This window comes from Sinocyclocheilus anshuiensis, unplaced genomic scaffold (genome assembly GCF_001515605.1).
Source record: "Sinocyclocheilus anshuiensis isolate Anshui unplaced genomic scaffold, SAMN03320099.WGS_v1.1 scaffold121, whole genome shotgun sequence".
Taxonomy (NCBI): domain Eukaryota; kingdom Metazoa; phylum Chordata; class Actinopteri; order Cypriniformes; family Cyprinidae; genus Sinocyclocheilus; species Sinocyclocheilus anshuiensis.
The window spans coordinates 1,291,928-1,304,020 of record NW_015539856.1 but is presented as its reverse complement, the minus strand read 5'-3'; the positions used below and the strand labels follow the sequence as shown (position 1 = coordinate 1,304,020).

General features: G+C 38.7%; 1 protein-coding gene across 1 annotated transcript; it reads right to left on the bottom strand.

Annotated features, from left to right (window-relative positions):
• Positions 1-9,176: 9,176 nt before the first annotated feature.
• Positions 9,177-10,752, bottom strand: LOC107684851 (microfibril-associated glycoprotein 4-like). Its single transcript, XM_016481224.1, has 4 exons — positions 10,582-10,752; positions 9,899-9,995; positions 9,602-9,769; positions 9,177-9,433 (listed from the first exon to the last, which is right to left on the bottom strand). The coding sequence occupies exons 1-4, from the start codon at positions 10,750-10,752 to the stop codon at positions 9,177-9,179; spliced, it is 693 nt and encodes a 230-aa protein (XP_016336710.1).
• Between the last annotated feature and the right edge of the window lie 1,341 nt (positions 10,753-12,093).

Here is a 12,093-nt window from a genome sequence, read left to right as displayed (position 1 = left end):
TCCAATCAGTGAGGTCAAAACAAGCTTGTAAATCCTGCTCTGCTTCATTAGTCCATCTTTTTACAGTCCTTAATACAGGTTTAGCTGATTTCAGTTTCTGCCTGTAGGTCGGTATAAGATGAACCAAACAGTGATCAGAGAGCCCCAAAGCTGCCCGTGGAACAGAGTGATATGCATTCTTTAATGCATTCTTTAATGTGGTGCAACAGTGATCCAATATATTACTGTCTCTGGTGGGACACGTGATGTGCTGTCTGTATTTTGGCAGTTCATGGGAGTGATTTGCTTTATTAAAGTCCCCAAGAATGATTAAAACCCCGGGCGTTGTTGTTCTGTCTCTGTGATCAGATCACACCACCTTTCGTTGATGTAAAAGCATGTCCCGCCGCCACGCGATTTCCACGTTGATTCTGTGTCGCGGTCCGCTCTGAACAGCTGAAAGCCCGACAGATTTAACGAGCTGTCTGGTCCGGCAGATTTAACGCACTGTCTGGTATGGCGTCATTCAGCCAGGCTTCCATGAAACACAGAGCAGCAGAGTGTGAGAAATCCTTATTTGTCCGGGTTTCCGTGAAACACAGAGCAGCAGAGTTTGAAAAATCCTTATTTGTCCGGGAGAGCAGAAGGAGTTTGTCCATTTTGTTGGGTAGAGAGCGGAGGTTCACCAGATGGATGCTAGGCAACAGAGTTCGAAATCCACGTTGCCTGAGCTTCACGAGGGCGCCGGCTCGCTTCCCCCATCTGCGTGTCCCGAAGCGGTTGATCAGCGCAGCTGCTCCACCAACTACTATGTCCAGCAAAACATCAGAATAGCAGAGTTTGAAAAATCCTTATTTGTCCGGGAGAGCAGAAGGAGTTCGTCCGTTTTGTTGGGTAGAGAGCGGAGTTTTGCCAGATGGATGCTTGGCAACGGCGTCCTGAATCCGCGCTGTCTGAGCTTCACGAGCGCACCGGCTCGCTTCCCCCGTCTGCGCGTCCTGAAGCGCTTGATCAGCGCTGCAGCTCCCCCGACTACATTGTCCAGCAAAACATCAGAATAATCGAAAACCGGTGAAATATCAGGTGGTGTGTACTTCCGAATGTCCAGCAATTCGTCTCTGGTGAAACTGATTGCAGGGATATAACTAAAGACAGGACAAACTAACAAAAACACAAAAACAACTGCAGAGCACGCCACAGAGGCCGCCATCATCATCGGCGCCATCTTGAGTATTGGTTTAGGATAACTGTGCCGCATTTTTTATGGCATCTTATGCGGGCCACTTTAGGCTCACAGCCACATTAGCCAGTGTTCACTGTGCCATGTCTTTGCCAAAACTGGCCCAAATATGTTTTTTTGAGGATAACTGGGCCACATTTGCGGCATCATTTAATGGCCACTTTAAGCTCACAGCCACATTAGCCAGTGCTTACTGTGCCATATCTTTGCCAAAACTGGCCCAGATATGGTTTAGGATGACTTGGCCACATTTGTGGCATCATATGTGGGCCACTTTAGGCTCACAGCCACATTAGCCAGTGCTTACTGTGCCATATCTTTGCCAAAACTGGCCCAGATATGGTTTAGGATGACTGGGCCACATTTGTGGCATCATATGTGGGCCACTTTAGGCTCACAGCCACATTAGCCAGTGCTTACTATGCCATATCTTTGCCAAAACTGGCCCAGATCAGCTTTAGGATAACTGGGCCACAGTTGTGGCATCAGATGCGGGCCACTTTAGGCTCACAGCCACATTAGCCAGTGCTTACCATTCCATATCTTTCCTAAAACTGGCCCAGATACAGCTTTAATAACTGGGCCACATTTGTGGCATCATATGTGGGTCACTTTAGGCTCACCGCTACAGTAGCCAGTGCTTACCATGCCATATATTTGCCAAAACTGGCCCAGCTACGTTTGAGGATAACTGGGCCACAGTTGTGGCATCATATGCGGGCCTCTTTAGGCTCACAGCCACATTAGCCAGTGCTTACCATGCCATATATTTGCCAAAACTGGCCCAGATACGTTTGAGGATAACTGGGCCACAGTTGTGGCATCATATGTGGGCCACTTTAGGCTCACAGCCACATTAGCCAGTGCTTACCATGCTATATCTTTGCCAAAACTGGCCCAGATACGGATTTAATAGCTGGGCCACATTTATGGCATCATATTTGGGCCACTTTAGGCTCACCGCTACATTAGCCAGTGCTCACTGTGCCATATGTTTGCCAAAACTGGCCCCGATACGCTTTAGGATAACTGGGCCACATTTGTGGCATCATATGTGGGCTACTTTAGGCTCACGGCTACATTAGCCAATTCTCACTGTGCCATATCTTTGCCAAAACTGGCCAAGATACGTTTTAATGTACCGGAGCCACATTTGCTGAAACATATGTGGACCACATTTGGTTTACACCCTGATTAGCCATTGTCGATAATACCACATTTTTACCAAAGGTGGCCCACATTTGGTTGGCACTATTTGGGCCATAATCACTGTTTACCACATGGGCCACTTCAGAGTCACAGTCAGATTTCACATTGCCGTCAACACCGCATCTTTACATACAGAGGCCCACATGTGATTTGATACATTTGGGCCATTTTTGCTGTTTTACATATGGGCCACTTCAGACTTACATCCATTTTGTCCAGGCCATAAGAAGGCCAGCAGTGCCATATCATTGCCTTAAGTGGCCCACATCCACATGCTATCTGGGGGTGTTTGATGTGTTAATATTTCTACATCTAAGAGCATTTTATATTTTTTTGTAGTAGGTCCTACCTGTGTTTCCGTTTCCCATTGATAAATGCAATGACATCAATTATGTCTCTTTGGATAAAAATACAGTATTTTACTCTATTACTGTATGGCAGGGATCCTGAAATCTGGCCCACAAGATCCACTTTTGACTCGTTGGATGGAAACTATGCTTATTCACATATGTTTTATGCGATATTCCAATTTTGGAGTTAAGTTTGCAACTTTGGATGGAAACCCGGCTATTGATAATCCTGTCTCTGACTTCTGTAGGTTACATTAGAGCAGGGATCCTCAAATCTGGCCCACAGGATCCACTTTCCTGCAGAGTGTAGCTCTAACCCTAATCAAACATACCTAAACATGCTAATAAATGTATTCAGGATCATTAGAAAATCACAGGTAGGTGAGTTTGATCAGGGTTGGAGCTAAACTCTGCAGCGCATTGTCCCTCCAGGGCAAGATTTGAGGAACCCTGCTGTATGGGAAATAGGGATTGGATTTAAAAGTCAATAATAAACATTACCAAGATAGCATGTCCATAGCATTTCCCACTCGTCTTTTAATTAGATGTACAGTATGTGTGTATGTGTGAGAGAGAGACCAAGACGCTGCATTAAATACAAGTGCAACATTATTTCTTAAAACCGAAAAGATTACTCATGGGAATGTATGCATAATAGTGTGTTTCATATTTTATAGTTGTTATATCTTTCACTGTATTAATGTGCTGTTTTGGGGGGCTTTATGGTATTTAAGGTATTTGCCTCAATTTGTAATTATATAAAATAGTACCATTTTATGTAAAATTCACTTTAAAGATCTATATGTCTCAATTTCATTCATAGAGATGACATGGAAAATGTATCATGGTTTAGTGGGAGATTGCTGCCATCTACTGGAAGAACAACATGTATAAAAAATGAAATACTAGGTGGCTGCAGAAGATCATTGACTCATTTGCTATTTCAAGATAGGCAAACATACAGTTTTTGATTTACACCTAAAATGTAAAAAAATATATATATATATTCAATTTTTTGATATCAGCATGATAAAATGCATTAACTATTACAGTACACCAGGGTTTCCCAAACTGGGCGTAAGAACTGCAGTGGCTTTGTGAGTTTATAAAAAGCTAATAGGTAAATGAATTATCGTAACAACTATTTAAAAACCTGAACACTAAAATATTATAATAAAACTAAAAAATGTACAGTCGTGGCCAAAAGCAGTGACATAAATTGTGTTTTGCAAAGTTTGCTGCTTAAGCTGTTGTGGTGTTCATTCACATGGTTTCTAGATTATGGTGTAGTGATCAGATGCATTTTAAATAATTGCTAAAAGCTTTATAAGCCAAAATATGAACTTTTCACAAAAAAAAGAAATGTCACTGTTTTTTGATCCTGACACAAAATGACCAGCTAACATTAATTGACTAATCATATCAGCAGCACATGTGAAAGTGTGAATGAGTACTAGTCAGGTATAATCACTATCATACTAATTAGATTGTAAGAGCAGACTGATTGCTATAAAAGGAGGGAAGAAGCGCTTCCAATCATTGTGTTCTTGTTATCAATGGTTACCTCCAAAGAAACACGTGCAGCCATCATCGCTTTGCATCAAAAATGGCCTCACATGCAAGGAAATTGCAAATAATATTGCACCTGAAAGAACCATTAAGAACTACTTCTCTCCAAGAAAAACGTCAAGGACAGACTGAAATTCTGCAGGAAGTACAAGGATTGGACAGTAGAAGACTGGTGCAAAGTTATTTTCTCTGATGAAGCTCCCTTCCAACTGTTTGGGACATCTGGAAAATCGATTGTTCGGAGAAGAAAAGGTGAACGCTACCATGAGTCCTGTGTCGTGCCAACAGTGAAGCATCCTGAGACCATCCATATGTGGGGTTGTTTTTCCACCAAAGCGAGTGGGCTCTCTCATAATTCTGCCCAAAAACACTGCCATGAATAAAGAATGGTATCAAAACGTCCTGCAAGAGCGACTTCTTCCAATGATCCATGAGCAATTTGGTGATGATCCGTGCATTTTCCAGCATGATGGAGCACCATGTCACAAAGGAAGCGTGATAAAGAAGTGGCTCGAAGATCATTACACTGAGATTTTGGATCCGTGGCCAGGCAACTCCCCGGATCTCAATCCCATAGAGAACCTGTGGTCAGTCCTCAAAAGGCGAGTGGACAAGCAGAAGCCCACTGATTGTGATCAACTCCGAGAACTAATAAGGCAAGAATGGATCGCCATCAGTCAGTATTTGGCCCAGAAGCTAATATCCAGCATGCCAGAGCCAATTGCAGAGGTTATGAAGAATAAGGGTCAACACTGTAAATATTGACTCATATTTTTTTGCCAATAAAAGCCTTTAAAACTTATGATATGCTTATGATTGTTTTTCAGTATACCATAGAAACATGTGGAAAAATAATCTACAAATACTGAAGCAGCAAACTTTGCAAAACTTTTGGCCATGACTGTAGACTAAATATGAATATTATTTACTCTTCTCGCTGCACAACACAGATTCAGTATTCCTCAAAATGAATAAAAACAGTCAAATTCAAACTCAATAATTAAATTTGTTAAATAAGACCAATATAATTTATGTATTTAATCCCATTTTATTAACCAATGTCTTTGCTACTGACCTTCGATGATCTAATTCAGCCATACTAATAAGCAAAAATGACACATTTGTGTTTAATTTTTGTTATTGCTGAATAGTGTTGAACTTTGTTCTCCTGCATCATATTCTTCATGCAATTTGTTTGAGCTGCGCCCTCTACTGTACAGACGTGAATTTACATTTCCTTCAGCCTGAGGCATATTCATTTAACTTCTGATGAGAAAAGGGCTTTTACATTTGTAAAAGAAGAACTTTTTTATATTAAAAACAAACAAGCAAGCAAGACTTAGAAAGTAACTCAAAAGTAACATAACGCATTACTTTCCATAAAAAGTAACTAAGTAATGTAATTAGTTACTTTTTTTAGGGAGTAACGCAATATTGTAATGCATTACTTTTAAAAGTAACTTTCCCCAACACTGGCAATACCAAACAGGACCACATGGAGAAGCCAACACACCATACCAGCCGCCTTAACCTGACTATACATAAATATTGTAAGAAAACACAGAGGAGCACCGCTGAGTCTTCTTATTTTATATATTTATACTACCTTATTTCACCAGGAAGTCCCATTGTGATCAATGATCTCTTTTTCAAGAGAGACCTGGCCATGGTAGCAGCCATACAAAACTCACAATTAAGATACAACATACACAACACATATGAAACACAGAGGCCTTTTACAAAAACAATCACATGCATTATTCACCACATTCTTTATGACTGCCTTAAATTCATCAATGTATATAACTCAACAGAACAGTTTGTTATGAATTAAATTCAATCTGAAGTTCCTGCACTGCCTGTACTATGGAAAAAGCCTATGTCATATGTGTAATAGAGTCATCTGCATACAGGCGTAATTTTGCTTTGATATCCTTTCCAAAATAATTTATAAAAACAGGAAATAAAACAGGCCCCAAAATGGAACCCTGGGGAACACCGTTAGTTATCTTGAGAAAGCCTGATTTATGGCCTTCAACACAGACACAATAGCCAATTCTCTTTGCATAATCGTTCCATTCTGCGCCGGCCGGTACAGTTATGTTAGTTAGTTAGTTAGTTTAGTTTATTTTTGGAATGCAATTCAAATGCGTCAGTCGTTGCTGTGGTAACAGACGGGTTTACATGTGATATGAGGTGTAAATAACCACCGAGTTATGGTGGATGATCAGAAATTTCTTTAGATTTTATTACTAATTTGTGTTTACATTGATCAAAATAGCGCGCTTTGCAAGCTACGGAGAAACTAGCAGCCAGGCAACAGACAAGTGACAGATCCTGAGTGGCGATGTCACGCACACGCACTCTACCAGCACGGCTCAGCACGGTTGTCTATCCGTGCCGAGAATTCCGGTCTGAGAACGCTTTGTAATCATGCCGCGCTGTACCAGGCTCACGTGGAAATACAACTGGAACCATACCTGACAGTTCTGTTAAACTGGAAAAAGCGGCTAATGAATTTGGTCTACAAAATAATTTTTTAACCAATCAACAGCCTTAAGACTAAGACCAGCATTAGTTTTTTTAGCATTAGCACGAGTTTTTTCAGCTTTTTTTCAGCTTCAGTTTGTAATCCACCGAACCAAATGTCTTATTAAATCCACAAACAAGGCAGTGCAATGCTGTTTTCTGTCCAAAGCACCAATAAGATCATTTGTCACAACCATAGCAACAGTAATGGTACTATGGCCAGTTCTAAAACTGACAGAGTCACATAAAATATTTCCAGCTGAAAACTGGTGCAAATTTACCTGGGATATAAGGAGCTAGAACTGAATGTTTGGACATATGATGATAATTGTTCAACTCCAAAGGGTCTTCACCTTTTAATAAGGGAATAACATAAGCTGGTCTCCTTCACTGCATACCACCAAAGCCGCAGCATTAGTATTAGCCATTGCACTTTTTTGGCTAAAGGTTGCAGGCTTGCCTTCCAGTGGCTTTGGGTATAAGGCCTGCAAAGGTGGCCAAGAGGCCTGCAGGTGTCCACCTATTTTCCCTTTACTTTCTATCCAGATTTTTCCCCACTATCTACCTCTGGGCCAATAAGTCTCGCTTTCTTTGGCAAACCAGCCACGAATGCCACAAAACAATCCCCTTTCTTTTTGTGAACCCCGCAGGCTCAAGCTAGGCTCATAAGTGTCTTTAACAGCCAGTTATCAGAAAAACATCCCTTATCCTTCCCCTCTCCTTTTTTAAAACCATACAATTATTTATTGTACACAGGTGTGCCATTAATCAACCAGTGTGAGGGGGATTTCAGATGCAGCAGCGCCCCCTAACGGATGGATCAAAAACATTACACAAATTATACACAACCTTTCCTAGAAGCAGTGGGTTCAAATCAACTTAAGCTCGACAACATCTCAATCAAAATCATTTTGCAGAGTTTAAAGTCTATTATAAAGTCATTATAGCACTTCACACCAAGAACTATATCTATAACTACTGTCTTTTAAAAACTGTTAAATAATTTAAGGTAGGTAAAAAAAAAAAGGTCTTTAAAAAGCTTAATTCACGCTTCCACAAATTAAGAAAAAAAAGTCTTAAATTCATAAAGGCATGGTATTAAATGTTGCATGCACTGCAAAAAAAAAAAAAAAAAAGAATATCTTGTGGAGTATTTTTGGCTTTTTTTCCAGTACAAATATCTAAACATCCTTACATCAAGATATGTTTACTTGAAATGCAAAATGAAGATAGTTGTAGTCTTGTTCTCTGAGAAAGTGAACAAAATTAAGTGAGTTTATACAATAACGAATATCAGTCAGTGAGCTAGGGCTGGGCGATATGGCCGAAAAATGATCACAATATAATTATTTTCGTATCAGTTGATTTCGATAACTATCGCGATAAATGTCCAATCTTTATTTCTTTATTAAGTTTAAAGGTATATTGTTGCTCCTAAGTGAAAGTTGTAGAAACCAGACTGTCAGTTGGGGTTTTAAATTACTGTTTATGCTCAGAACATGACAAACACTTAATTTCTTAGTTTCTGCATGTTCTAATGAGTGATATTGTTATCGTTTTATTGCCTAGCCCTACAGTGAGCTATGAAAACATGTTCCCCTTTGAATAAAGTTGGTTTTTCTGAGCCTGTTGGCAGATATTTGATCTTGTTAACTCACTTCATTTTCATCAGTTTCTCAGAAAACATGTCATTATGTGATGTTTCTTTCACCTTTATTTACACTAGAAAAAAAAGGCAAAAATGCTGAGGAAGAACAGTACTTTTTTTGCAGTGTGATCAGAAGGCAGTAGAAGTTATTTCCATATTCTAGCTTTTTTGTCAAATGAATTAAAACATAATGGAGATCTGTTGGAAGTTGTATTTTCAAACTGTTGCTAATGCAATTCATTTTCTACTCCCTAGACATTAATGTGTAGAGAACACATTGACGTATTGTGTTCCTTTCAATTTGGTCCTTAAGTTTGAATTACTGTTAAAAGCATGTCGCAAAAATTGACCTTCATAAAACCTGCAGAAATCCTTAATAAACTATTTTAAATCATACATGAAGCCCACATGAGCATCGCCCTCCTTTAATACTTAAAACACACAAAACAACATGCTGCTTTGCATAAAGTTTTATTGCTTCAAAATCAAAGCGGATAAAGCATGCTGAAAAGTCATGAACCCAATTTCAACACATTTTTATTTAAGAAGACAATGGATTTGATTTGTCATCATATTTTAGGAAAGATCCACATGTATGCATGAAGTTGTGGATGTGTGCACAAGCTGCAGTGAAGCGTTTGTAAGGCCTGCTCTACATCACGCGTCTGATCTTCATGGTGATGGTCTTCAGAGATTTAAAGCTGCTCTTCCAGTGGTACCAGGTGGGCCCAATAACCAAACTGCCATCATCTTTCCCCCACAAATACAGACCAGTGGGGTTTGTGTGTTCACAATTGTTGTACCAAAACGCTCCTAGAGAGTATTTCGTGGTGCAACTATCTCTCCAATTATCTTGGTCTTTGTCAAAGGTGGAGAACTTCATTCCATTGTGAAGACTCAAAGAGTCACCTGCAGAAAGGAGAAACTTTCATTATAGGATCTTTCATTTGGATGTCTAAAATGAGTTTTAGATCATTATCATTAGTTTAAGCATGGCTTAAAAGATTCTATTCCTCTTTTATCATTAGGGCCAAACAATTGAAAACTGGAAAATGAAACATCTGTAGTTTGTTTCACCTGCTCCTCCATTTACAAAGCCGCTAACATGCAGTTTGTACCCATCAGCCTCAGAGTCCACAGAGAAAGACTCGTACAGAGCGTAAGCCTTCTGCCCTTCAAAGTCCTCCACATCTACTCTGAGTTTATACTGATGCCTGCGTGTCAGCTGATGAATGCACTCTAATCCTTTTGAAAACATGAAAGGAAACTTTTAGTAAATCAAAAACAAATGTCCAAATACAAACTATATAACTCTGCATTTATACTGCAGTCCTGATTACAGTTTTCCATGTGTCCATGTGTCCAATCACTCACCCAGCCAGTATTCGCCTGTTTTATTACCGAAACCCTTCTTATAACTCTCCCATGGCCTGAAGAAATTCACCTCGCCGTCCATTCGCCTGAGAAACACCTGAAACATTCAGAAATCATTCATCGCTTTCACACATCACATCATTTCACATAATTCATCCATTTAACATTTTTATGACATAAAAGCTTATTTTTAAAGTTGACAGGCTTTCTTTAGCAACAAATGTAAAATCTGTTGTGTAATTTCACAAGCATCACCAAACAGCTGCAAAAATAAATACTTCATACTCAGATAGAAGTAGAGCACAAATAAAAGCACTGAGTGACAATTTGTGTAATATTTAATAAAAAATATATATGTTATGATAAAATATGCAAATGGTATATCAACCAATGGTATCAATGACAAGAAAACTGGATTTTTTTTTTTACATTCTTGGAATTTAAAAAATTAGTTTTAAAATACCATTATGATTTGGGTGAAAAACAGTTGGTAGAACGTAGTAAGAAGTATTTTTGTAGATTTTAAATAACGTTCATAACAAGAAAACTAGACATTTCAATATTTTAGAAACACTTTAAAACAATGTTTTTATAACATGCATTTGTTAGCTGCATGCGAATCACTCTGAGGTGCATCTGCTAATAAAATAAGATAAAACATTAGCTCAAAGTAAAATGCATACCGTCCAGTGTCCTCTGTCGTTTTGTCCGCCGCAGACCATCTCACAGAAGACCTGCACTGCTCCATCCATTGTGTTGATGGTGTACACGCCACTGCCATTTTTCCCACTCAAATAAATATCAGAGCAATCTCTGGCAAGAAAACAATCTGATTTGACCTCATCCGTGCTCATCAAGACGGGAAACAGCGCAGACAAACACAGCAACAGCTGAGAGACACAAACTCAAGATCTGAGTCTGATGATCGACGTCTGATAAAATCACACTCACATTCTCACATACAGAAACTCACAATCATGTTTGTGATCATCGCTTCAGACGTCCAGCTCGGAGGATCAGATGCACCTGAAATACAGTTCAGACAAATACAGACACTTTTTTTGAGCATGAACATGCATTCTGTCATTTTCTGAAGAAAGAAACATCGTTTTCAAAATGACCAGAAATCAAACTCACCGTATGCGCTGAGAATCTTGTGAATGTTCAGGTGACGGATGCATCTTTAAATATCTTTCTGATCATCAGGATCCTCCTCTTTATCTGACATTTACAAAAACACTTCATCTCGATAGGAGAGTCATGGGTTTGATGCCATAAAAGGACCAGTTTTCGTTAATTTCACTTTTTTTTGGCAACCTGCTTTATCATCTTCAGAGGAATTAAAATAGAAATAATAAACTGAAAGTGCTGATAAAGTATGGGATGAAATTAGTCTAAAATTTACTAACAAATGTATGAACAATTATCCATGAAATTAATAAATGTTACAAATGTATCTTACTATCCACAACCAAAATGCCTGTCAACTTGTGCCTGTGAAATTCAGAAATACACAAATGTGCAGCGGTTTGTACAAACAGAAACATGTTTGTGAATATAGATGTTTTCTTTTGTATTAGTATATCAGAATTTGCGCATGCAACAAAGAAGATGTGCATTTGTGGATCAAGTGGCACGCATGCATTCATTGGCATGTCAACCCTATTTGATTCATTTGGATTTTGAGACCTAATGATTTGTATTTTCTTCACTTAAGCGGTTTATTACAACCAGGTCCTGATGACGTTTTGACATGCAAACTGCAGGTTTTATGAAAGCTATTAAATACTTTTTTAAGACAAAGTAAATACAAGACTCAAACTAAAGGGAACACAATATGTCAATATGTTCTCTAAACATAAACATGTAGGCAGCAGAAAATGAGTTCCATTAGCAACAGTTTGAAAATACAACTTCCAACAGATCTCCATTACATTTGAATTCATTTTATATGTTGCAAGTAAATGTATCTTGATTTAAGAATGTTTGGACTGGAAAATAAGACAAAAATACTGTAGATAATTTTAGTATATTTATTTATTTATTGCAATGCATGCAACATAATGCCAGGCCTTTATGAATTTAACACTTTCTAATTTGGTTTGAAAGCTTTTTAAGGCTTTCATTTGTGAAAGGGCAAATTAAGACTTTTAAAAGACTTTTTAAGACCTACAGAGAGCCTGTACTGTTAAAAT

Excerpts from the sequence above, each read along its gene's own strand:
- LOC107684851 (XM_016481224.1), bottom strand. The coding sequence starts at position 10,752 with ATGAGCACGGATGAGGTCAAATCAGATTGTTTTCTTGCCAGAGATTGC. Across the intron at positions 9,996-10,581 it reads ACGACAGAGGACACTGGACG|GTGTTTCTCAGGCGAATGGA; the intron begins GTATGCATTTTA and ends TGAATGTTTCAG. Across the intron at positions 9,434-9,601 it reads CTTTGTAAATGGAGGAGCAG|GTGACTCTTTGAGTCTTCAC; the intron begins GTGAAACAAACT and ends TCCTTTCTGCAG.